At 45.0% G+C, this 27,909-nt stretch overlaps 1 protein-coding gene across 1 annotated transcript; it reads right to left on the bottom strand.

The window, feature by feature from the left end:
- Nucleotides 1-826: 826 nt before the first annotated feature.
- FGF20 (fibroblast growth factor 20) lies at nucleotides 827-7,724 on the bottom strand. The gene is made up of 3 exons (XM_069234527.1): nucleotides 6,926-7,724; nucleotides 3,849-3,952; nucleotides 827-1,929 (listed from the first exon to the last, which is right to left on the bottom strand). The coding sequence occupies exons 1-3, from the start codon at nucleotides 7,185-7,187 to the stop codon at nucleotides 1,684-1,686; spliced, it is 612 nt and encodes a 203-aa protein (XP_069090628.1). The 5' UTR covers nucleotides 7,188-7,724; the 3' UTR covers nucleotides 827-1,683.
- Nucleotides 7,725-27,909: the final 20,185 nt, after the last annotated feature.

Here is a 27,909-nt window from a genome sequence, read left to right as displayed (position 1 = left end):
GCTAATTGTGGTTTCTTTCTTTCTTTTACATTTTTCTAAGTTTTTTGACTATCATATGTGTGGAATTTCCCTTGTTCTATAGGATTAGGTATGTTACTAGGTCCTGATGAATCGCATAAGTTAATTCTTCTATAAGTAGCGAGAAACATGTCGACCCACCACATAGAGTGACACAGGGGACCCTGTGTGCTCTGTCTCTTATATGCCACTTTTCTCTAAGAGACATTATTTTTACCATACCGATGTGTATTTCTGTGGGGTTTGTGGTCATTATTCCACTAACTCCCCCCTTTTTTTCTGGTTTTTAATCTTGTCAGCGGTATAAATATAAGAATTAAAATTATTAGTAGTTACCTCTAGACATTTTTAATTTTTCTATTTACCAATCCTTTACTCCTTTGTCTCTGACCGGCCACACTCGATTCATAAAAGATCTCCGGCAAAGAGCCCCCCTGTGGGGCCCGTCAGGCATTGCAGCGCCGGCCTGACGAGGAGATAGCCCTATGATGAAGCATGTCACCGGATGGTGAGTGAGGGCTCTTGCTTCGAATACCTTTGGTTCTCAATCACTGACCAAAGCTTCTCACTTGAAAGAAACTCACAATTAGATGGAACCCTGTGTAATCTGTATTTGATTGACTGTTAGTGGGAACTTTACACACGGGACCAGGAGCTAGACTCCGAATTTCCCATTTTTGGCCCCTCCTCTGTTGTTGTTTTGAACATTTAAAGGATTGCCATTGGAAAGAGACACAAATTCCGAGAGAAAATAACCGAAAAGACAATTGTGTAATTCCCTTTTTTAATGTGCATTAAGTATTGTACATATATTTTAAGGCATTCTTGTAGCTCACAACAGTTCAGCAATTATTTCGAAACGATCGGCTCATGAGTAGGATTCATTGGCCTACAAGGCTAACCTATGATATTTAAACTCGGGATGGCGTCCTACATTCGACAGTGAAATTGAGATAAAAATGATAATTTAATCTTACAAATAGGTTACAGCTCTCAGTGAATGTTAGCATACACATCGACGTCCTGATATATCTCTGGGAAATGGGTGCAGGGAAGAATTCCACTCAGATCCCGATAAAAAATAAATTCTTTAATAAATAAATATAAAAAATAAATATATGCAGCCTGGAAAAGTGTTGCCATAGTAGTCTTGAAAAATAGATCTATCTTTGTTTTAAGATACATCGCCATTCCAGTAGTGTAGTGTAGGAAGTCTGCATACCATGTATTACTCCAGAACAGGACTACTTGTTGTGCAGATCATTCAGGGCTCTTCCATTCTCCTCCAATCTACACTGAGGTTCATTCGTGAATCAAGTAGGTTATTTCAGTTTTCAGGTTGTAATTAATTAATTCATTCAGTAAAGGCAGACACCCAGCAGCGTAGATTAACATGACATCGGATTAACCTAACCCATCGAACAACAATCCTTCAAGGTGCAGTTACCAAAAGTCATTTGGGCCAGTCGGCTTTTGCAGTATCTTTGTCCTTGCCCCGACCAATGGGTAAAACGCAGTCTTCCCGCCAGCTGACCTGTTTCAGCTCTCCATAGGCCTAGCAGCTTCATCGTGCCTGAGTCTGGCATCATCCTTGTGCTCCGCGGACTTTGTGGCAAGGATGACTGGTCTGCGTCTGGCTCCCTTCCCGCCCCTGGGTGCCACCTCTCAGCTGTAGCCCAGCACGTCCTTGTAGAGCTCGGGCACTCGCTCTGGGTCCACAGGCCTGGGCAGGAAGTGGGTGAACTTCTGATGTCTCTTCGACCTGGTCCCGTCCCTGGGGGTCCCATCTTTGTTTAGAGCCACAAAATAGCGCCTCCCAGAGTCCCCGTGTTTGTAGAGATTGGAGGAGTAGGTGTTGTACCAGTTCTCTTCAAACTGCTCCTTGAAGACACACTCTGAAGTCAACTTTTCCTAAAGACGAAAAGAAAAATGTAAAGAATCAAATAACCAGTCTAAAAGTGTTGATGAAATACGTTATTACATTTCACTGTCCTCTTACCTAAAGATGTGTATGAACTGACTTTAACAAGATATGTGAAACCGATGCGTTTCAAAGTCATCGATAGTTCAATATCTGTGATAAGTAATGACACATTTGTGTTCCTTTGAAAGTGCTACAGCTGTAATAGTGATTTGTTTACTCTGTTCAGGGAAGTCGGGTAAATCGCTAAGCAAGAAGCCTCAATGTATACGAAGCAATGCAGTCTCACTAATGACCCCTGACCTCTCGACTCACGTGCCACAAGAGAGAGTTTTGCGTTACACAATTTTGCTGAGTGTAGTGGTTTTCCTAAAAGTAGAACGAGTTATAAAAGACTAAAAAGCCATATTCAATTTAAAAGACAGGTTATGGGTTTGTCTATCTACTTATATCCCTAGAGTACTGATACGAAGACAGTGTTTATCCTCCCGCAATACACCTCCTGGCTAGCAATCCCCTATGAACAGACTAGAGCACGGACAGCTTATTTCTAGGCACATTACGTAATTTGAAATGCTGAAAAAAAGGGAAGATGAGCTAGAGGCGCGAAAGCTAACACACACACACACCGATAACACAAAGGGGGTGCATGTTATTTCTTCTGAAAGACATCAAAGTCATGAAATGCAGGCAGAGCCGGCCTTAACGCTGGTGGTTTCCTGTGCGACAATGTTCGCTGGCGCCCTACCCCGAAGTCAGCACCCGGTGCGATGGCACCGCTCGCACTGCCCTAGAGCCGGCCCTGGATGCATGGATCTGCGTCCTTCATCCAATTTACATCTATTTAGGAAAAACTGCACAGGCGAACTGCTGCTGTCTGTAAGATATAGTCGTGCTGCACGTACATACTTGTGTGGACAGTGCATATGACTTCTGGTGTACCGCTCTATGAGTGTAGAGGCTCCCCATAAAGGTATATTCTGTATGATAAGGCAGGCATCCATCAGCATAGCTTCAGGTTCCATATTGTGCCTAAAGGTCTCAGAAGCTCAAGTCGCACAGCGCCACCTGCTGCGGAACAACGGGAAGAGAGACCCTCAGAGTCCCAAAAAGCAGAAATCACGTGTGCTCATACCTAGCATGTTCGCGTAGACTACTGTTTTTTAATGTATTTCTCGGTATCTGACTCGCTTTACTCTGTAGTTTGTCGCGATGGCCTTCCGGGAATCACCAGACGTATCCCCGCATGTGGATGTCTTTTAGCGTACGGGAAGAGCAGAGGGGGGTTAACATTGTGACACGGAGGCTTAGGCCGAGGGGGGCAAACTGCGGGCCATTTGCTGTGTGCCAATTCAAATGATGATTCGCTATAGGGAATAATCAAAGCGAATCAGCAGCCTGATTGACTTTATCAAACACAGATCCCATCAGCGCCTCATCAGCGGGAGTCGCGCGGACAAGGGGGCGCGTGAGGTGAATCTGACAGATGTTTGTGTATTCAGAGGCTGTGCACTGTCAGATACAGACTCCTCCTCACCCCCCGGTCCCTCTCCAGCCGCAGCGCATTTTAAAATAGCTATGTTCGTCTTAGATGGGGAAACACGAAAAATACATTGATCGTTGTACGTCTTGGAATCAATTAATCGATATATCGCTCATTGCTTACGGGCGAGCCCCAGCTGTGGAAGCTCTGGTGTTGCTATGTCACAACGTGGCAAATAAGTGTTGAAATGTTTATATGTCTTTAAATGATGACTCTGCATGCGTACAACACCCCAAATAAGTGGAGCCTTGAATTATTCGATATAGCACATGTGGCCCGAATAGACCCGCGGGGTGTCTACCTCAAACCCAGAGCAGTGAGAGTTCCACATTAAGCCAGATAGGGGTTCGAGTGCAGAACACTTACCGAACCGTACAGCTCCCCTTTGTCATTCATTCCCAGGTACAGGCCGCTGTCCACCCCTCTGATGCTCACCAGCCCCACAGCCACGCTGATGAACTCCAAGATGCCTGAAAGAAAAGAGGGGGTGGTTAATGCGATGGCATGGCAACGGGGACGCGTGACAGCAGGCCACAAATTGATAACAGCAAAAAAGTCCCTTGGGCAATCCACCAAACATGAGACTGGGTCGCAAGAAGCACACACACAGATCAATCCATCGGACATCCCAGAGAAGTCCACCGAACAAGAGACAGGGCACATAGAAACACCCACACAGGGCAGTCCATCGTCCCAGAGCTGTGCCCGAACATGCGACTGAGACAAACGGACAAACATAACATTAACAATCCAAAATTCGTCCCAGAGCACGCCACCGAACGCGAGAATGGACACAAACACACAACTAACAATTCATAGTTCATCTCCAGAGCACAGCACCGCGCATTAGACTTGGGCACACTTACACCCAAATGTAACAATCGAAAATACATCCCTAGAGCACATCACTAAACATTAGACTAGCAGGTGTATACAAGCACACCCCACCTAATATTACAAAATGCATTCACAGAACACAACCAGTGCATAAAGGTGGGACACCTATACAGAGGGCAGGGGGCCTGGCAATCCAAATACACCCACAGAGTACATACACACTACGCACACGAGAATAGGGCAAACACACACACACCCACAACTAATGATTCAAAATTACACTAGTATCAGTCTGCAGTGGTGATTTGAAATTACGGGACTGCGACCAGACCTAGTCCCCGTGCGAGCGGGGGCGTGGGCGTTGAAGCCCAGCAAAAGTGTGTGAGGGGACAAGCCCTAGGAAACATTGCATGCTATGGACTTGTAGCTGGGTTAATTGGCAATTTTGCACCAGCTTTTGGGCTCACTGGCGAGGGCACGGCGACATGTGGATTGACCTACCAGCAAGGTGACATTTTCATAGAGTAAAATGACTTTTTGCATTAGTCGCTCATCGGTCACATTGCACGTTTCGGTGCAAATCGCCTGTCCATCGGTGCACAGACTGAAATCATGTCACTTGACAGGTGCAAATTTAGTGCCCCTCCAAAGACATTTCTGACCTCCCAGCGACAATGCTCGAGATTTCATCACTCCTTTCATGTGTGTAAAAACATTTTAAAGATTACTTTTTAAAAATAATCTGGCGTTCGGCTTGACTGCGTTCACTTACAGTGCGGACTCTGAGTGCTTGTCTCCACACAGGTCTTCGTGGCGCGCTGTATAAGGGAGAGGGTGCAACGGAGCCCAGCGCTGCTGCCTGTTGAAACGGATACATACTAATAGTGTCTGGGAAGTGAGCGGCCTGCCAGGCAGGCCTGCCCTGTCAGAACGCATGGAGGTATTTAGTCTTTTTGCTGCGCTCCCTTTCAAAGCCGCCCCTTTCTGTAAAACCATAATAAGGCGGTGAGTCAGCCGAGAGGCCGAGACCACATCAGAGGCGGCCGACAGGGAGCATAGGGGCAGGACAAAGACGGCGAGGAGAGTCGCTGCGCTCTGTTTGAAGTCTGCCGGGCAGCACCTGATGTAGGGCTGAGGGGGTGTTTACATACTGGGGGAGCCCCGCGACCTTACTTATCAAAGGAAGAACTGCTACAAGCTCTGGCGCTAAAGCCGATATCAAACGTCCCAACTTCAAGAGGCAGCGCGCATCGCAGAGCGCGCTCCCTCCCTTGTTGTGTCTATGCAGGTGGAGGTGAGGGAGCGTAGAGAAACTGGTGGGGAGGGAGTAAAAGGCCACGATGACGAGCTGAAATAACATAACTTTGAACACACGCAGCCTGTCCGCTCAGCGTGGGCCAGGCGTGGGTTTCTCTTAGACCTCGAGCACGCTGCAGGCACTTACTTTAATAAGCAAACCTTTGCACGTGCACATCTAAAATCCGCCTAATGCATTAAAACCCGGGTGCTGCTATTTGGGGAGGGTCAAGGTGTCAAAAGTCTCCCACAGGAATGAGCAGTGGTCTGATTTAATTTAATATAAGCACAGAAAAGGATACACGCACGTTCGGCTGGGCTGTGCATCTGCAGGCAATTCTCCATCCTGCTAATAGGCAATGTGCCTACACGGGAAACAGGTGAAAGCACGAAGATTTGTGCAATGCGTGCACGCAGTACAGTGAGGGGCAGACGGGTTGAAGAGGCTATCGCAGACTGCCCCGAGGAACGCACAGCAAAGGCAAGGAGCGAGTGCTCAATGTGTTCACCGTGATCTGCTACTGTGCTGTGGCGCGCCTCGTCGCACGAGTACAGATGTGTGGTCCTTCCACACTCAAGTACTCGCACTCGGGGGCCTCACAGCAGCACCAGGCATGGGGTTGGTCTGTGAGTGCGCAGTACATGGATGGATGGATTCTGCTTAAAAAGTGGCGTTGCCGCTGCACTGGATTACTGTTGTTCGACATCTATTCGCGCTCTGCGCAAGTACTGAAAAAACTACAATTCACAACGAGCATAACATTAAATACAAACCTAAGCTCTTAAAACAATAGCAAGATGCACAACACCGCTGTGTCGTGCATCCCCACCTCTGAATACCTTTCACCTGTGCAACCTTTCCATCTACTGGCGGCAGTGCCTGTGTGAATGAGGCTCGTGGAAGTTTATGTGACTAAGTGGAGTGGGTATCTGTGTGCGTTCATATGAACATTGAATGCACGCAGATGAGTAACTGTGCACACAAGTAAGTGTGTATCTGCTGATATGAGAGTGTGTACATTTTGTCGCCTTTGCCTATTAGGGCATGTGTGAAAGGGTCTGTGTGATCCTGTCCGTGCAGGTGTTACGGGAAGGATCTGTGCGTGCGGGTGTCTGTGCGAGTGTATGTGACTGTTTTTAAGTCCGTTTCTGTGTTATAGCGATTGGGGTCGGTGCAATCCTGCGAGCTCTAAAGTCTGTCTGAGGCCCCGCTTGAATGGGGTGCCTCCCGGGTGTTGCTTTGAATACATGTGTTTGTGTGCGGGTCTGTGCCCTTGATACTGAGCCTGGCGCAGGGATGGGTCACTTACCGAAGCGGTTGTGGTCGCGGCGGGTACCCTGCACAGAACCGTCCGGCAGGAGCTGCAGGTGGAAGCCGGTCCTGCAGTAGAGCTGACGCCGGCGCAGGATGCCCTGCAGAAAGTGGGGTGCCATTTCGCCGCTCGGGTGCTGGTCAGTCATCATCAGAAACGGATTCTCTCCCATAGGGGGCAATAAGAAATGGGAGCCCACCTGCTGTCCCAATCCTTCCAGGCCGCCGAAGAAACTACCGGCCTCGGCCAGTGGGGCCATGGAGCGACCCCAGGAGTGAGACCAGGGAGCGCAGAAAAAGCAATAAGTTACAGGGTGCGATGCCAGAAAGGACCAGCAGTGAGTGCAGGGACCCTGATCCGTGAGGGTTAGATGCTCGGGTCTCCAACGTGTGAGAATCAAATTCTCCGAGCTCCGCTGTGAGGCTCAGCTCTCTGCTCAGTGAGGGTCCTCTGACCTGGTCGTCGCTTTTTAAGTGTCCGATGCGGGGAAGGTCTCGGCGATAGGCAAGTGTCAGCAGGGCTGCTGTGAGACTCCCTACTGATTCTGCTGTGTCTGCCCGCAGGGCTCGAGCTCCTTTAATACACACTCGACGCCTGACAGGTGCTGAGCAGGCCTTTAGTGGACGCCGCGGCAGGTCACCTGGAATCCTTAGATCTCATTTCATCCCTTGTACACGCCCTCGTGTCTGGAGAGAGCAGGGCCGATCCTTGTTCTAGTCCTGGTTTGGGCTCCCCTCTGGAGAAGTCCTGCTGCAGTGCGCGCTGGCTCAGGGCTCCTGGGAGGGCTGCTGCAGTGTGCAGGTCTCACCGGCCCAGGAGGATGTGAGGAGGAGGCGCTCCTAGTCTGCAGTGGACAGGTGCGAGCAGGGGGACGCATGAGGAGCAGCCGAGGGGCGGCTCTCCTGGCTGGACCTGCCTCCCCTCCCGCACCCACCCACACACACAACCTGTCAGGCCGGGGAGGGGGGCTTGGGAGATTCCCTCAGTGATGTTTGCTCATTTCCCAGCAGTTCCCTGCCTACGGACATGGGCCCTTCAATATTAAGCAGTTCATTTGAGGGAGTAAAGTAACAGAATGTATTGTGTCATGCATCTTCAACCTTTTTCAGATTTTTTTGTTGCAAATATCTATAACCCTAGTGTTTGAACCCTTCCGCACGTTCTTCCTTCTGGATAAAATCCGGCAAGGTGATTTCGTGTGGGTCACGACTAATAACTGCAGTAAGGGGAAACCCGTTGAACGCCCCTTAGGCAAGTCTGATAGCGCAGCGAGACACTGGGTGTAGTATCAGTTTATTTGATCTCATCCATGCATCCATGCTGAGATTGCAGCCTAAGAGATTAAAGGGAAACATTCTTTCAGTCTTTGCCAAAACTGTACCTTTAGAGATGGTTGCCTCATTTTCACCGTACTCATCCCATTTCTTTCCACTTTGAATAATGTGGCAGCATTACTGACGCTTGCTCATTTTTTCCAAGGGCCTGATTCACAAAGGTAAATTACACTTTTGTTTAGGTTTACTAATTTTTAGCTAATCACAAACGCCAAATTAATAACAAGTTTACAACTGCGGAGACTCCACAGTTGGGGCAGAGAAGTCCATGCATGAAAAGATAGGACAGGCCAATTAGGTCGAAGCCTACCAGACAGCACAGCTGTGTGGCGGGGATATAACTTCATTGGCTTTGCAGTTTGCAGCCCACATATTCTGGCTTGCTATTTGCTGACTTTATTTGTTTAAGACTGCCCAGCATGTCTTCACTGCTTCTGTAGAGCAAACCTTATTCACCATTGCTCCTTGTATTCTTCAAGGAGTCCTTGCTTTCTGTAAACAGGCATCTGAAGGTTCTTTATTATATTGTCCCATTTGCTGTGTGTTCAACGACAGAGGTCAAAGGTCAGGCTCTGTCGAGTACTGGAAGAAAAAATAATTTTTACTAGCACACAACTCAATTTAAATATTGGTAAATGGACTGTGCAAATATTTCAGAATACATCAGAATTACGAAAAAACAAATGAAGCACTTCTTTTGTATCTCAAATGTGTAATGGAAACAAATATTTAAACATGATCAAAACAAATCAGTACACTAGGTGACGCCATTTAAACACATTTTGTTTGTGTGTTGTGTTGTTTTGTTGGTAAAACCATATGTACACATGTAATTGTCATTAAAATTGAGAATGCTGTCTGTAATGGCAGTGTGCAACAACACTCTACTCTATGACACTCCACTCTACGATTCTAACGTTTAGCCATGCTGAACAGCAGTCACACTGATGTACAACAAGGCTAAAACATATTGGCAAAGCCAATTGCTAATTTATAGGTGAGACCTATTGGCTTTGTCAGTGATTGATTGATGTGATGAGTTTTCTGCCCAACATGGAGTCACCGCTTTTTTGGATGGCTTCATGGGCACTTTCCTTTGATGAAGGGGTGCTAGGGTGCCCTCTTTTCTTAACTCGTAAGTAGGGCATGTTAGGGTAACAATTCCTCCATTGGAGTTCATTGCAGATTGTATATTCTTTTGAGCCCACTTTTAAAAGCCTTAGCAGTCTATTTTTTACACTTAGCAATACAAAGGCACTGTAGTGGATCCTATTTAGTTTTAATGGGAATCAGGAGTTTAGCTTAGCCTTCTGGTTTGCAGGCCTGTGTCCCCGTCACCTCGTGACTTTTAACCCATGGATTCGAAGTTAACTATGAATGCCCAAGTGGACAAATTAGCACGAACAAGCTTCATCACCTTGAAGACTTTACGACGCATCTTCCCCCACCTCAGATTTCCACACAAGGTGCAAGCTACTATCTCGCTTGTACTATCCAAACTGGATTATGCCAATGGCCTCTACCATGGATCATCTCTATCTGTTATGAAAAAACTACAACGTATCCAGAATTCTGCAGCTAGGCTACTATTACATGTAAAGCCGCAAGCCCACATCTCCCCTGCCTTGAGAGCACTACACTGGTTACCCGTTGCCAGAAGATGCACTTTCAAGCTGCTTTGTATCACCCACAAAGCTATACATGGAACAGGGCCGCTTTTTATCAGAAAGAAAATTACCAAATACATCCAACAAAGAAACCTCCGCTCAAGATTGGCACCCCGCCTTAGAAAACCACCATACAAGGAAAAGACTATAGGAGGGACATCCTTCTCTGTCCAAGCAGCCAAACTATGGAATTCATTACCCCCAACTATAAGAGCCACAGACAACTTTCTTGTCTTCAGAAAACTACTCAAGAGTTGGCTCTTTCCTTCATAACCACCATATTCAAACAACTATGAACTGTATATGCCTATGATGATAAATATTTTTTCAGATTATGTGTATATTTCTATTTATTTATAGTTTCTTTAGAAAATATGTATCGCTACTATTTCATAACAATAAAATACACACACACTCTTTAAACCTGTTTGACTAAGTATTTTTTACCCATGGTTTAATTATGTGTTGTATGTGCATATGTGTGTGTATTCACGTGTGTGTGTGTGTGTGTATATATATATATATATGTATATATGTGTATATGTTGTTTCTGTGCTTGGCATGTTTCGTGGATCATTGCATGGCTCCTGGGTGGGTTGTTATACTAGATATCTATGATTCCTGCTCTCATCTTATCACACTTATCTACTCATCATCATATGTCATGTCTCTATCAAACTATCCTCCATTCTCACTCTGACTCATCCCAAATCCCTTCTACTACTTTAATCTCCTAAATAACTCTGCCTAAGCTGTCCCCTCCGCTTCCACATTTAACTCACCAAACCTCACTCTACTACTGTGACCTCCCACACAACCATACTAAATTCTCCCACATTTATCTCACCCTGCTACTATGCTCTCCCTAACCCCTCCACCTACTCTTCCCTCCTCCACCCCCCTTTACTCATCCCAAGCCTTTGGGTTGAGTAAATGAAGGATATACTCCCAATTAACACTTCTGGATTTCTTTCCTCCTCCACCCCTCCGTTACTCCAGTCAATCTAACTAACAAACTCTCATATCCGCGGCTCAAATTAACTCATAATAATACTAAAACTGTACTCATTATTTCCCGATACTAATCCATCACTAATTCTTGTTGGGTTCCAGAGTAGCGTGCTACTCATCAAAAAGCGTTTCGACGCCTCGTCAGGGGTAGTAAGCGCTATATAAATACGATTACAATACAATACAATACAATACTTAGCTTGCTTGATTTTAGCACATTTATTTAATTATTTCTTCCAAAATGCCTGCTATGTTTATAGTTAGGAAGATGTTTTAGTTTCATACTATCAGTGCCACTCTGTAAAGGCGTCACTATCAGTGCCAAAGATAAATGCGATACGTAGTTATTCACATCATGTACTTTCCCACTTTCGTGTGACAGTAACATAATGTACCTTTTCAGGCAATTGTTCATATAATTGCCGCCCAAGCATGTCATCTTATATCTGCACCAGGGGTCCTATAAGATCTGTATAAATACATCTCACACTGACAAGATTATCAGATGGATTCCTACCAGGTGCCATCAAAGCCATCTATGCTACATGTCACCTTGATTCTGACCCAGCCTTCGTGTCACCACTGAGTCTGATCTAGAGACCTCATTCCAAGGTAACGCAGGTTGAGGGGCTCTTCTCATGGACATGGTACTGGCAGATTAGGTTTAACACACCTAGGTCTCTTTAGGTTAGAGATGAGGTTCATCATGTTAGGGTATTACGGTTTATTTCACACCTTCTTTACATCTTATGTTATAGCAAGATAGTGGGGGTCTTTGTATTCATGACTCTCGTTTTTATCATTCTGTTTCTTGGATTGTTCATTATCCTAATCCATGCAGCCCATGCAATTTATAGTAGATTGCTGTCTTGTTAATAAATAAAACTTATTGAAAACCTCAATGCATCTCCTTCATTGCCTGTCTATGACTAAGACATGTTGCTCATATGACAAAAGGGTAATCTCTGTTTAACCACGATTCCCCTGAGATATCACAGTCTTGAATCCATGTGTAAATGCTGCCACAAATCATCTTTTACTGTTTGGGTTTTTGGTGAGGTACTGCTTGTGATCTGGGTGGGTTGAGCCAACAGTTGGGACTTGTTGTAGGATTGGCCTAGTCACCTACAAACAAAAGTGCTGTCATACCTAAACCATCAATATTGCCTAGAGTAAGAGTATAACTATGACAGCCTACTTTATTATACTCTGCAGTGCTTGGATTAATTCTGCTTGGCTTTGTGTGGTGCACTGGGCCACTTCGTTTTCTATAAAGTTGCAGAGCGCTGTCGCAAGTTGGGGTGTGCTAGCTTGTGTTTTCTGCTTGTGGTGTAATGCACTGGGGTGCTTTTTAGGTTTTACCTCAGACAGTGTATGCACTGTTGCTTGAGGGCCTCTAGGAAATAAAAAGGCATCCTTAAGAGACAGCTCTTTTGGGCAGCCTTCCAACTCCTGAGATGTAGATGCCATCTAGCTGCTACTGCTGCTGCTGAAGCCATGGCAGAGGGCCTTAGGTTGTTGAACATTAGATCAGACAAATACCTGGCCTATATGCCCATCATTCCTAGGAGCTCTGAATAATCCTCTCCCTCCTGAATGCTAGAGGGTAGAGCTTGAAAGTCCTTTACAAGAGACTGAGAGCAATCCTCCACATAAAACCTCATATCAAGGCTTAGATTGGATTGAAATCACATTTTTTGTAGACTGTATCCGATAATTCCACATCTTCTGGAAGGTTTTCCTGTGAGACCTGTTAAAAGTGGGTACATTGTCATATTCTGGGGGAGTTCAGTTTTACCTTTAGCTAATGTATAGAGTCGCCCCATGAATCGCAGTATGGAGACTCTTCTCAGGATCTTTCCATTCCCTCTATAGAGGTTCATTACTGCAGGTATGATCATGACCTTGGATAAGGGTGGTCTGTGAAACTAAGGACCAATCAGAGCTGGTACCATATTGCGCTATTTCCACTGGGAGCTTAAGATTGGAGAGATAGGAAACAATTGGTTTAAAATTCTCTTTTTGAACATACTTTCCCCTCAGAGGTGAAGAATATATCACATGCCTTGCCTCCTCGTCATTGTATTCTGGAGATGCCCAGAGGAGGTAGAGGATAGTGATGATATCTAGAAATGGGAACTTCCTGAAGAAAAAAGCAACAAAGGTGGAGGAGAGGCTCTATTTTGATATCAAATAAGCCTTCAAGAGAGACTTTACCATTCTCTGCAGGCCTCCTTCAGAAACAGGAGAGGATGTAGATGATCTACCGCCAATATCCATCTATGAAGATATCTGCCACCCAAAGAAGAGGATGAACTTTGGTACCTTTTTTGCAAATGCTTCCCCAGAGTGAAAACACACCAGCACAGACAAAGGTCAGCAATCGCCACATGCCCTTATATACTGGTTGGGACCTAAATGCTAGGTGACCAGAGAGGTGCTTGAGTGGAAAACCACTTTATGTTTCATTTATTCTCTTTCTGACCAAGAAAGATAATACCTCACTAGCATGTAAACACACCAAAACAATCCTAGGAATATATGGCATCTGAGGTGTAAGAAGAGCCAGCCTAAAATGTATGAATGTCTAGCCCCACCCAGGTAATGTAACCAAGAACTGCCAATTTATGCATGTAAGTTACTCAATCTACAGGCCTCACAAGATGAACCAAAGTGGACCATTTGTACCACAAGCAGAAAGAAGAGTGGGCAATTATAGCATATATCCTCTGAGTCTTACCCCACCAAAGAGAAGGGAGAGCAGATTACCATTGCAACCATAAATACGTAGGTAGGCCCAGTAAACAAAGCCGGCCGAGGTGCCACATAACAATAATAAACAACCCAATAGGTGTCATCTGTACGAGCTCTATTGGCCATGTCAGTACTTATTTACCTATGTAGCACAGCAGCATAGACACTGTGGAACATGGAGGAAGGCAAAGAAAAAAAAGTGCTATAATGTGACCAGTGATAATCATGTCAGAGCACTCTTATTTTCTTTACCTTTAGCCATTTTGGACAGCAGTGCGGCTGCTGTGCTAGATTGAAGAAAGTAAATAGAAAAGTGCTAAAATAAAAAGCAACATGACATGCCTAGCGTTAACACGTCATAGCGGTTTTATTTCTTTACTTTAAGCCATATTGAAAGTAAAGAAAATAAAAAAGGCTCTGATTCAGCCTTAACACTTTTTTGTGTGGGTGGAATGCGGTGGTGTGGAAGAGGAAAGCAATAACAGGGTTGAGAAGGGACAAATAAGCAAGAACGTGGATGGGCAATCTACAGTTAAAACTCCAAAAGGGATGGAGGTGACAAGCAGTGATGGGGGCAAGCAGGAACATGAGTCAAGGGGAGGGGCTTGGTGGATGGGCAAGCAACAAAGGGGGGGAGCAAGCTGTGATGAGAGGGAGGTGGTGCGAGGGACGGGCAATCAACCACAGAATGTAGGTGGGATAGGATGGGCAGATTGAGACGATCTGCAAAATGATGCAGTCTTATGGAGTGCTTGACTAGTAAGTAAATAAAAAAGTACCTCTGCAAGCATGCAGCCAGGGGAAGAACACTGGCTGCAGACATGTAACTGTACCATCCAGCACAGAATATGACATACACAGAAAATGGGAGATTGATACACTGACCAAGACCAAAGAGAGGCAAGAAAATGAGAGTGACATGGAAGCCAATCAATGGTGAGTAAAGGTAAGTAATAGCAGGGGTCTAAGCCTTTATAAGTTTTTAATTTACAAGAGGCTCTTGAGTAACAATGCATGCGCTTTCTCGGACGAGACTTAAAAAGAGGGGACCTCAACACATTTGTCCCCATGATGCACTTCAAGATGAACAGCCTTCAACAAATGATGTCACTAATTCCTGTGGGGGTCTTCTCCACCAAGATAGACCTACAAAACTCATACCTTCATGTACCTATTTTTTGGAACCACCAGAAGTATTACAGATGTGCCCTAGACAGTCAGTAGTTTGGGTGCTACTCTTAGGTCTCAAGACCTCACCGAGAGTCTCCACAAAAGTTCTAAAACCAGTTCCAGGGTGGTTACATTCTCAGAGGCTTAAGGTTCACCCCTACTTTGATTATTTGTCAATCAAGCTCAACCCTTGGAGCATGCTTTGAGAGATATAGAGACAACAGTTCAAACTCTACAGAGGTTCAGATTTGTAATCCATTGCGAAAAGTCTTGCTTGACACCGTGTTAGAACCTGGAGTATATAGGAGCTATATTTGACACTAGTCATGGACTGATCTTTTTACTGGAGGCCAGGAGGAAGAAGCCTCAAAGTCGCCTAGCAGATTTATTGGCAAGTTTGGAGGTTCCAGCAAGATAGTGGGTACATGTCCAGGGAGACATGGTAAACAAGGAGAATTTTTATTTTCTTCTAATTTCTAGAAACTTCTAATACTCGTCTTTAGTTCACTGGGCTAAATTCAGTTAATTTCTCTTTTTTTAGGTGCCAATTCTAAGTATAAACACTTGGATACACCTACATATGGGAGGCATTGTCCACCATGTTCTAAACAAATGGGCTCCTTACATGGAGAATTACAGAGCAATCATCCCTGTTTCCCAGATATGGTTTGGGAACTCCTAGGCTGGAGGTTGGATCCAGGTTCTCTCACCTAGGGAACATTGTTTAGTAATCCCAAGCCAGTAGTCATCACAACAGATACCAGCAGTATGTATTGAGGGCCAGTTCTGGACACCTGGAGTACAGTGGAGAGAAACAGTTCATCCAAATGGAGAGAACTAATGGAGTAATGGTGGTCTGGAGGGTTACTGGGTCTTTCTCCCTCCATCTCCAAGGCAGGGCATTATTGATAAGACAGAGAACAGGGTAACCATTTCCTCCCTAAATCATTAGTTTTGGACATGGTCTACCTTTCTAAATTGGTTAACTTGTCAATCAACACAATGCCAAACAACCTGTGATTTCTGTAGAGATTCAAAGGGCCTCAGTCAGCAGGTATGGATGCCTCTTGGCCAGATTGCCTTCACTATTCGTTTTCCCCAATTCCATTAATTCCCAGAGTCCTTGCAAAGCTTCTGAGGGAGCTGGTGAAGATGGTGTTTATCCTTTCACACTGGGCAAGGAGGCCTTGATTTTCTTCACCTTACCTCTAGGTGCTGGACTAGAGTTGGATACTTCAATTGTCTCCTCTGCCCCACTCTCATCTTCTACTTTCTCTAGACACTCTTTCCCACCTAAAGTTATTGGCCTAGAGGTTGAGAGGGAGGGCTTCCTGAATTAGTTACAGTTGCTAACTTTTTGTAGACCTCTAGAAGGAGATAATATAACTGTCATTGGTCGTCTTTTAACTCCTGCTGTGTCAATAAATCTTTTTTACCTACTTCAGCTTCTGATCCTGAAATACTACTGTTATACAGTTCTTATGAGTTTAGTAGGACTGTGTATATGTCAACAAAAACATCATAATGTAGAGACTTAGAGCCTGATTTAGATCTTGGTGGAATCGGTCCCACTGTTTTTCAGCGGATTTCCTGCCCACCACCATAGAGGTCTGCCTGCTCTTTTTAGATGTTGATGATTCCATAGATGAAAGTCCATGGACGAACCGCCATCACAGCCATACTTGTAAACTCATGTCGAAGGCACTGTAGGCAAAACCAGCTGGCGACAGGACTCCAGATACTTTTACAGCCGGTACAATCACGATGTGCCTTCCCACTGACATAACTGCAGCATTTAATCCTCCACACCTGAGTTGGTACAATGGGAGGTATATTCACATGAAACTTACCATTTTCAAGTTCTATCATTTCCTGCCACCATGAACCTGATCTTTCACTGGACCACAATGAAAATCAACTCTGTTGTCACCGAAACGGAAGGCAAGTGACTCTTTTACCTGTTATCCTCGTAATTGTCTGTGTACATTAGCTCTGGTCTTATGCATATTTAAAAAACTATTTGCATGCAATAGTACAATGATGTGCAATGCATAACTGTGTAATGTGAAGTTAGACCTGGCATCTTTGGCTTGGTCTCCCCTGTCTTTTTCACCCTGCTTCCTGTGTTTTGACAGTGCGCTGGACTCTGTTTTTGCTGTTTTTGGTACTCTGTGCACTTTACCACTGCAGACCAGTGCTAAAGTACAAGTGTTCCCTGTGTAAATTGTATGTGTAATTGGCTTTTCCATGATTGGCAGGTTTGATTTACTAGTAAGTCCCTAGTAAAATGCACTAGAGGTGGTCAGGTCCTGTAAATCGAATGCCACAAGTGGGCCTGCAGCACTGATTGTTCCACCCACATGAATAGACTTGTAAACATTTCTTAGACCTGCCACTGCAGTCTCTGTTTGTGCAGTTTCAACCTGCCAATTCGACCTGGCAAGTGGATCTTCCCTTTTTTGTACATGTAGGACACCCCTAAGGTAGGCCCTAGGTAGCCCCATGGGCAGGGTGCAGTGTATGTTAAAGGTGGGACATGTACTGATGTGTTTTACATGTCTTAACATTGAAATACTGCCAAATTCGGTTTTCATTCTTGCAAGGAGTATCTCTCTCATAGGTTAATATGGGGGCCGCCTTTAAAGATCCTTAAAGTGCAGTTTCCCTTTGAGAGCAGATAGAGATATGGAGTCTGGAGTCTCTAAACTCACAATTTAAAAATACATCCTTTGATAAAGTTGGTTTCAAATTTTCTGCTTTTCTGTGAGTGTGAATGTTTGGTTGTGTGTGAGTTTGTTGGTGTAGTGTATTCTATTGATTGTGAGCGTGTGAGTCTGGTGGGTGTTGTTTTGCGTGTAGGTTGGTGTGTTACTGTGTGTGTTTGGATGAGTGTGATGTAGAGGTGGATGTTGTGATGCTTGTGGGTAAGCTGGTGGTTGTGGGTATGCTGGGGGATGGGGTGATGGTGCATGTGTCTGTGGTGGTAGGTGTTGTGGGTGTAGTCGATGTGTCTGTGGTGGTAGATGTGGTTGTGGGTGTTGTGGTTGTGTCTGTGGTGGTGGGTGTTGTGGTGGGTGTTGGGGTGGGTGTTGGGGGGTGTTGTGTTGGTATGTTTTGGGTATTGTGGGTGGTGTTTCAGCAGTGTGTGTATGTTGGCTAGGTGCATGCTTGTGTTTCTTTGTGTGTTTGTGTTTATGTGTGTGTGCATGCTGCTTGTGTCTGTGTGAGTGGATGCATGCAGGGAAGTGAGTGTGCTTATGACAGGGCTGGGAATAGGGAGTTGGGATGGGGAAGGGGCAGGATTTGGAGCACAAGGTTGGGATGGTTGGGACGCTAGACCTTGAAATGACCTCTGTAGGCTAGATATAGAACTGTGAATGCCTTCCAGATATGCTACAATTTTTTGCTTATGGAAGCCTGGATGGCATTCAGGAGTGCAGTCTGCCCTACAGAGAATTTCTTTCGGAGTTCAATAGCCTCCTCATTCAGCACATCGAGTGGGACAGAGGCAGGAGGGGAGGTGCCTGCAGCAAAGGAGATGCCACCTGTTTTAGGGGGCGTATTTGGCCAACTGAGGGGGAGCAAGAGGGAGGGTGGGGATGGTTCTCTGGGTGGTAGACAAAGATGCAGGCTGAATAGTTGCTGTAGGATCTGCCACCACTAGGGACTGGTCTTCAGTGGAAGCCTCCAAAGATGATGATGTGTAACTTGTGGCCTCTGTGCTAGTCACCTCATCCTCCCTGCCACCGGGTCCCTCAGTAGTCTTAGCACCCAAACAACAGTGGCCAGCTTCTTCCCTACCAATTCCTTCTCTGCCTACTCCTGATGATGCTGAAATGACAGATACAACTGTTTTATGGTATCAGTGTAAACAGAACTGATCATGAACTTTGTTCAAAAAGCATTTTCCAAGTTTTCATATTTCACCTGCTTCAAGGCTCTTAAACTTCGTCTCATTATTGCCAATATCTCATGCATGCAGGGAACATTTTCAGAAGCCACTTGTTCACAGTTTTATAATTCCTCATGATAGCTCCCCTATAATGTATGATCTTGACTCTAATATCCATTTTCATTTCTCTTCAGGAACTGTTTAACACCTCTGAACAGGTGGGCTTTGTTGTTTAGAATAGTGAACGTATGTCACCAAAAATGATATAACCCAAAAATACATTTGTACTGTGTTTATAAGGCTCAAAACTCTGCATTATTTTCAGTCACAAAAAGTAAAACATTAATTGTGTGTCAACAAATACTGCAATGTTGTACCAACATTTGTATAAACTGAAAGTCTGTTTCCCTTCTTTAGGCATTTCACAATGGTAATACTTAATTCAAGTAACTAATGAATATTTAAAATATTAATAAGACTATATGGATTCTGCACTGAAGTAGCATATCAATGTATCATGCACTATGTAGGTATCTATGCTGTTGAAGAAATTGAGAATATTTTTTGTGGAATTGACAAATGACTCATACAACATAAGTATCTACATAGGCTTTGATACATTTCTAATCCACTTCAGTACAAAGCAAAAACATTTTCACATTTGACTCCTAAATATCTAGTTATTTGAAGTCTTTTTTACTGTCGTAGTTGTACTCTTGCTCTAGGCAAGACTGCTGGTTTAGGGATGACAACGCTTTTGTTTGTTTGACTAGGCCAATACCTACAGCAAGTTGCAACTGTCGGCCCAACCCTCCTGGCTCACAAGCAGTACCTCACCAAAAACGCAAAACAGCAAAAGGTGCTTTGTGGCAGCCTTTATGCATGGACTCAAGAGTGCGCCATCTCAGAGAGGTCGTGGTTAAACAGAGATTACCCTTTTCTCACATGAGCAACATGTCTCATTCATACACAGGCAATGAAGGAGATGCAGTAAAGTTTAAATAGGTTTTATTAACAAGACTGCAATCTACTGTAAATTGCATGGGCTGCAATGATTAGGATAATGCACAATGCAAGAAACAGAATGATAAAAAGAGTCATGAATACAAGGAACCCCACCATCTTGCAATATCATATAATATGAAATAGATGTGAAATAGGCCCTAATGCAATAGCGTGATGAACCTAATCTCTAACCTGAAGAGAGCTAGGTGTATTAAGCCCAATCTGCCAGTTCCATGCCCTTGAGAGGAGCCCCCGCCAACCCTCATTACCTTGGAATGAAGTCTCTAGATCAGACTCTGTGGTGAAACGAAGACTGGGTCAGCATCAAGGCAATGTGTAGCATAGATAGCGTCAAGGGCATCTGGTAGGAATCCCTCTGATTATCTTGTCTGTATGCGATGTATTCATACAGATCTTGCAGGACCCCTGATCCAGGAATGTTCCCAAACAATAGATAGGAATGCATTCTTGGGGCAGCAATTATATAAACAATTCCCTTAAAAGGTACATTATGTTACTATCACACAAAACTGGGAAAGTACTTGATGTAAATACCTGCCTAGCTCATTTATCTTTGACATTGACAGTGATGCTTTTATAGAGTGACACTGATAACGTGAAACTAAAACATCTTCCTAACTATAAATATGCCAACCATTTTGGAAGAAATAATTAAATAAATGTGCTAAAACAGAGAAAGCTAAGTAGGTTAAAAGTCACTAGGTGATGGGGGCACAGGCCCTCATGCCAAAGGCTAAGTTAAACTCCTGATTCCCATGAAAACTAATTAGGATCCACTACATCATCCCTATTGTTGGAACAAGTATGGCACCATAATGATGACGCCAGAGAAAGTGAATCAACCCAAGCTAAAATGCTGTGGACTAAAACAAGCTGAAATCATATTAAAATATAACTAAAATCTAATTAAAAAGCTTGTTAAAATAGCTAAAAAATACAAAGAGACATAGGGGGTTATTACAACTTTGGAGGAAGTGTTAATCTGTCCCAAATGTGACGGATATACCACCAGCCGTATTACGAGTTCCATAGGACATAATGGACTCGTAATATGGCTGGAGGTATATCTTTCACTTTACCGTCACTTTTGGGACGGATTAACACCTCCTCCAAAGTTGTAATAACCCCCATAATGTCGACCACGACAAGCACAGAAGACGAAAGTTAAAGGCAATGTTGCCAAACTTTAAAACTTTGGAATAGGCCAATGGTCAAATTCCTTTAACCGTAATCATGATCTTGAAGAATGTCTTAAAAGCCATCAAAAGGAAAGGCATTCAAGAAAGAAGCCACATCGTCAGATGTTAGATCAATGATAGGATTGGCAGAGAGATCCATGGAGCAGTAGTGCGCAGCAGTCTCAGATGCAGTATTCCCTGCAATGGCAGCACCAGTGTGCCAATTGTGGGATGAAATACAGTGATAACAGTTACCAACAACTAAAGTTAGGGAAGAAAGCATAACTACTGGGGTCTTGGTGTGAGAAACTAGCTTCTTTCTAGCATGGTTACCCCCATTTTTGGCCTGTTTTTCAGTGTGTTTTACTGTGTCACTGGGATCCTGCTAAACAGGACCCCTTTGCTTATGATTTTTGGTCTGTTTGTTAGTGTGTTTAACTGTGCCACTGGGATCCTGCTAACCAGGACCCCAGTGCTTATGTTCTCTCCCCTTTAAATTTGAGTGTTGGATCCTGTTAATACAGTATTCCACTCATAATTGGTATACTGGTGCCCCGTTATAAGTCCCTAGTTCCAGGGGATCCCTATGGGCTGCAGCATTACTTTTGCCACCCGTAGGGAGCCGATGCAAAGGCTTCTACAGGACTGCCATTGCAGCCTGTGTGAAATGGTGCATGCACCCTTTCACTGCCATTTACACTGCACCAGGTCACTTATAAATCACCAATATACCAGCCCTTCCAACCCTGAAAGCTGGGTGCAGAGTACCTGTGTGTGAGGGTGCCCCTGCACTAGCAGAGGTGCCCCCACGTCGTCCTGTACCATTTTCCCGGACTTCGTGAGTGCAGGGAAACCATTTTACATGTGCACTAGACATCGGTCAATACCTCTGTCCAGCTTCACAATGGTAACTCCGAATATGGCTATGTAAGGTGTCTAACATCTTGGAATTGTACCCAAATACTAGTATTGGTTTCAAAATTCCATGCACTCTGGGGGCTCCACAGTGGACCCCCAGTACTGCCATACCAGCCTTCTGAGGTTTTCCGGCAGCCCCAGCTGCTGCCACCTCACAGACAGGTTTCTGCCCTCCAGTTGCTCAAATAGCTCGAGCCCAGGAAGGCAAAACAAAGCATTTCCTATGGGAGAGGGGTGTTACTCCCTCTCTCTTTGGAAATAGGTGTTATAAGCATGGGAGGGGTAAAACATTGCTCCTCTGGAAATGCTTTGAAGGGCACAGATAGTGTCACTCTTTGCATAATCTACACTCGTACAGGGACTCCCAGTCCCTGCTCTGACGTGAAACTGGACAAAGGAAAGTGGAGTGACCACTCTGGTGTCAATCACCACCTCAGTGGCGGTGCCCAGAGCTCCTCCAGGAGTATCTGAGTAGCCATTGCCAGCAGGTGACTTCAGAGCCCTCCTCTGGTATGTGCTCATCTGCGTGGTTGACCAATACCCCTTTCAGGGCTATCTAGGGTGTCTCCTCTGGGGGTTTCCTCAGATTCTGATTGCAAGATTCCAGCAGGAATCCTCTGCATCCTTTACTTCACCTTCTACCGACAGAACTGCATCTTGACTTTTCAGGTACTCTACAAACTGCAACAAAGAGGCAAAGACGACCTCTGCAACATTGTATCTTCAGCTCCTGCCAGCAACTGCAAATGTTTCCCGGTCGTGCATCCTCCGGGGAATCTCCCTTGAAGTGAAGGAGTCACTTCCCTGCTTCAGCAGGCACCCCTCTGTAGCAACGAGCAGTGGCTTGGGTCCCCTCTCCTGAAGAAGTGCATGGATCCAGCGTCACGGTTGGTGGACTGAACCGGTCCTGATGGTCCTGACGTTCTACTGTCCAACTTTGGTGGAGGTAAGAGCTTGCCTCCCCACACAAGATAATACCCCTGTTCACCACGTGCCTTGAAGTTGCCAAGGCTTGTTGGCATCCTACCACGAAGTTCTTTGTGCAACGTGCAGCTCCGGCCCCCAGCACTCCTTCCTGTGATGCACAGCCTCCTGCCTGTTCTCCAGCGGCATGGGATCCCTTTGTGTAGTGCTGCATGGGTCTTCTTTTGCACCCTTTTTGTCCCCATGCTGTGGGACTGCTGTGAATGCTGCCTGGTCTTCTGAGGGTACTCTGAGTTGCTGATAGCCCCCTTCTGTCTCCCCGTCCTGGTCCCGAGCAGAGCCATTTTCCGCTAACCACAAGCTTTGCGTGTGCCAAGGCTTGTTGGTGGAATCCAGCAACGCAAACCAGACTGCAATCATCCATCCGGCGTGGGTCATCATCTGCACCAACCAGGAACCGGCATCCATCTTCTTGGGTGCAGGACTAACTGTTCTTCTTCTCAGGTGGTTCTTCTTTTTTTGCACCTTCATCCAGGTTGGCAGGGGCTCCTGTTCTCCCTGGACTCTTCAGTGCTTCTTGGACTTGGTCTGCTTCTTCCACAGGTCTTCAGGTCCAGGAATCCATTGTTGGTGTCTTGCAGTCTCTTCTGGTTCTTGCATAATCTTCTATCACATGTTCTTGTGTGTTCTAGGAAAGTTACTGTGATTTACTCCTGCTTCCTGGGCTCTGGGGTGGGTTCTATTACTTACATTTGGTGTTTTCTTACACTTCCAGAGCCCCTCTACACACTACACTTGCCAAGGTAGGAAACCAACTTTCTCATTCCACTATTTTAATATATGGTTTGTGTTCCCCCAGGCCCATTTCTAACTGTTGTGATTTTCACTATTTTCACAGTTTTTACAGCTATTATTGCATTCTAGTGTATATACTGTGTATATTACTTACCTCCTAAGGGAGTATATAGTCTTTAAGGTATTTTTGGAATTTCTGTCACCAAAATAAAGTACCTCTATTTTTGTATTTTCTTTCATGTGTGTAAGTATTGTGTAACAACAGTGGTCTTGCATGAGATTTGCATGATAAGCCTTGGCTGCTCAGCTACAGCTACCCCTAGACAGCCTGGCCTCTAGACACTGCCTACATTTCACTAATAAGGGATAACTTGACCTGGTATAAGGTGTAAGTACCTTTGGTATCCACTACAAACCAGGCCAGCCTCCTACACCTGGGTAGCAGGATCCCAGTAGACAGTCAAACACACTGACCAACATGCCAAAAGTGGGGGTAGCCAAGCTAGAAAGAGGCTACTTTCTTAGGACATGTCATTCTGAATGATATCAGTCGCAGATGACACTATGGCCCTCATTATACGCCTGGCGGTCGGCAGTAATATGGTGGAAAGTACTGCCAATAGCTGGTGGTACTTTCTCCAATGTACCACACCGACCGCCACAGCTGTAACAGCCGCCGGGCTGGAGATATCAATCACCAGCCCGGCGGCCGCCACTTTACCATCTGTGGGATTATGACCTTGCCTACAGCCATGGTTTCAGTGGCTCCCTTATCGTCACAAAAACCATGGCGGTAGGCACTATCAGTGACAGGGAATCCCTTCCCTGTCACTGATAGAGGACTTCCCCACCCTACCCCCCTCCCCAGACTCCCCCACACTCCCCTCCTCTCCAAACCCCCCTACATTCACACCCCCTTCACACACATGTACACATACCGAGTCCCACATTCATCCAAACATGCATACATCCATTCATACACACATCTGTACACTTTCATACATACACGCAGACACGCATTCACAGAACTCAACATACACGCAATCACACCTCCATACATGCACACACATTCAACACTGAACACCCCCCTGCATACACGCACAAACATTCACACACACACACACAACCCCCACCCCTGCTGGAGCACCCACTTACCTATGTTTAGGGTGTCCTCTGCCTGGAGACGGGACGGGGCGCTGCTGCCACCAGCAGTGTCCGTCAGCAGAACACCGCCAGGCCGTATTATGGGTCATAATATGGCCGGCAGCAATCTACTGGCATGTTGCTGCTGGTGGAAGCAGCGCCACCTTACAGCCATCTGTCAGCATGGCCACAGCCAGATTTCCACCATCCTTCTGGCGGAAATCCAGGTGTGGTCATGATACGGCAGACATCTGGTAGCCGCAACGATGTTCTTTTGGCAGCCGTCTCCACAGCGGTAGGCGGTTTTTACTGCCAATGACATAATGAGGGCCTATGTTATTAAGGGAATATATCTTGTTGGACAGAGTGTTCATGCCATTATCGACAACAGCCTTTTCCAAATTGTCTTTATCTATGTGCCTTAAACGCGCAGCAGCTTCCATTCGAGACAGCTTCCAGATCTCATTGTATATGGCATAGATGAATCTTTTAGAGCAAGGTTTTCTTGGACCCAGCAAAAAGTCCTGCAAGTCTATATCTTCAGAAAGAGTATTAAGATGTTACTTAACTGCAGCTGAGGTGTTGGTCTGCAACCGCTGTTGGCAAAGTTTACCCATACTGTATGTAGTTACTGTACCCGAGTGTTGACCCGAGACAAAGCGAGTGTTCGGCCGGCTAATCTTGAAACCCCCTGAGGAATTCACAAAATGTGCCTAATACCCATTTGTGTCTATTGGCCATAATAATCACCGACCGAGACTGGAAAGTTGAGAATTTTAGGTACCAGCCTGAACCTGTGCATCACATTTTTCCTCAGTGATATTCAGGAAGGACTGTCAATTGGAGATTTTTGCCAGTGTGGGGATACTGGGCTCATTCATTTCCTTCATTTTTGCTAACCCTAGACAGGGAGTTTGATGAATTGTTTCATTAAAAAAGATAATTTGCACAGGATTGAGACACACTCTAAATAAAGCTTCCCTACCCTGTATTTGCCAATCTTGTGTTCCCCAGACACTTTTTACATCAATAGTGTTCTTCCGATATTCGTAGCCTTCAACTGCAAGTTGGGAAACAAAGGAATCAGAATAAGGTTTGTTTTTGTTAGCAAAAGTTTCCTAAATTTTGAAGGTGGTAACTTGAAATAGTATGACTCTGCATTTTTAACGTCATGTCCAGAAAAATATGTGAATTTATCAGAAAAGTGTTTTGGGCTCCCCACAAGTAGAGTTGAACAGTGCTCCAACTGTGTGTAATTGAATACTCAATCTGTGTCTAGTTGCACAGTGCAGGTAGTAATGTCCTCAGTTGTTATAGCAGAAGATCTCCCCATAATTCTTTGTTAGTATTCACATCATCACTTTCAAATACAGTGTAATCCTTAATTTTGTCTGACATGGAATCAACCGTTTGGAGATCCCAGTCATCATATACAACACTAGGTGTAATTACATCAGTCATTGAAATTTTGCAAGACATATGGAATTTGAATGACCTCAGTAGGACCGTAGATATTAAATGGAACTTTATTCCACACAATCCCATCAGGAATCAGTACTGCTGAAATGTTCACAAGGGACAAGTCTCTTTGGACCTTATGTGAGGAAAGATATGGAGTTAGGACTTCATCCACCGGCTCATCAGAGGAGCGTTCAGGAAGGTAATGACCATTTATAAGCAAGAAGAAAACAGTCACATAACCAATCCATAGAAAAAATGCAAGCAATGTCATAGATAACCACAGATAGTTCCATCGATAATTAAATAATTATTTCTAAGCCATATGTACAGCTTATGTGTCTTTGAAACGGTTTCAATAGCAGGTGCGGATGACGTTGAAGAAAAGTCACAAGGTCAATGAATAACCAGAAGCTGTCTCTGCAAACACGGGAACTGGTGCATTACTGGTGGATAAATCCACTTTGCGTGGAGGCTCATAGTAGATGATGTCATCAGTTTGTGTTGTGTTAGAATAGAGGACAGCCACATCTTGGACAGGTGTTGTCATTGAAGTGGTAACAGGAATCAGCAAACGCTCATTTTCCACTCTCCATGCACGAGGAGACATGGGCAGCATCGTTGGACATGCTGTTGTTGTCAGGAGTATTGTTGGGTCTTCTTTGAAGAGGTTTGTCCGATTGGGTAGTGAGAAGGGACTGGAAACTACCCAAGGGACCTCTGGGTCTACTGTGCAGGATCGGCCACATGATGGAGTTTGATTTTGTCAAAGGAGACGAATTTGTTTGCTTTGAAACCAAGCAGCGGTGGTAGTTTGACAGTTCTGGTACCTTGTATTTCCAGGACTTGGACTGGTGCTCTGGATAATGGGCAGAATTCCTTCTTTACAGCAATCTTCTCACAAACCAGATCCCCAACTTTAGGAAGGCCAGCCTGTAGGATTTGTTGTCACATCCCTTATTCCTAAGGTGGCAGCACTGGCGAATGATTTATCATCACAAAATTGCTGAAGCGCCTGTAAAACAATGAGATGTTCATTGATGTCAAAGGGTGTATGTGCTGCTACCAAATCAGGGCCATTTACATCTAGGACATATGTAGGTATCCCAAAGAGAACCTCATAAGGAGTGCCCCCCATGGACCTTCTTGTCAGATTATTTAGTGCTTTCTGGCCCCCATATAGGTGATGAAGCCAGCTGCGGCTGAAACCTAATAGTTGTTAAGGACTACTTTAGATCTCGATTCCTCCTCTCCACAACCGAATTTCCCTCGGGATGGTAGGGTTAGCAGTAATGGAGTTCAACACCCATCATCCCCATGGTGTCCCTGAATGCCTTAGAGGCAAAGGCAGGGCCCTGGTCCGAATGGAATGCTGCAACTGCAAATGTACTGATAAAGATCAGCAAGCCTTTTATCACAGTTCGAGCATCAGCCAACTGATCAGAATCTGAAGCGACTAAGATGTATTTGTAAGCACCATCAGGTTGTAGGGGACCACAATGATCCAGGTACACACACTTAAGTGGCCTGTTGGACACTAGGAGGGATGTCTACGGAGGGCATTTGATGTTTGAGCCCTTTATCTGCTGGCAGATGTCACATCAAAGGACATATTGCTTGGTCTTTTTGTATAGACCTGGCCACCTGAAACATTTTTGTAAGAGTATTATTGTGGTTGCATGTGCAGTGGCGACACCCTAATGCGCTGCTT

Source organism: Pleurodeles waltl, chromosome 1_2 (assembly GCF_031143425.1).
Source record: "Pleurodeles waltl isolate 20211129_DDA chromosome 1_2, aPleWal1.hap1.20221129, whole genome shotgun sequence".
NCBI classification, from domain to species: domain Eukaryota; kingdom Metazoa; phylum Chordata; class Amphibia; order Caudata; family Salamandridae; genus Pleurodeles; species Pleurodeles waltl.
The sequence above is the reverse complement of the archived record's forward strand: the minus strand, read 5'-3'. Positions and strand labels throughout refer to the sequence as shown.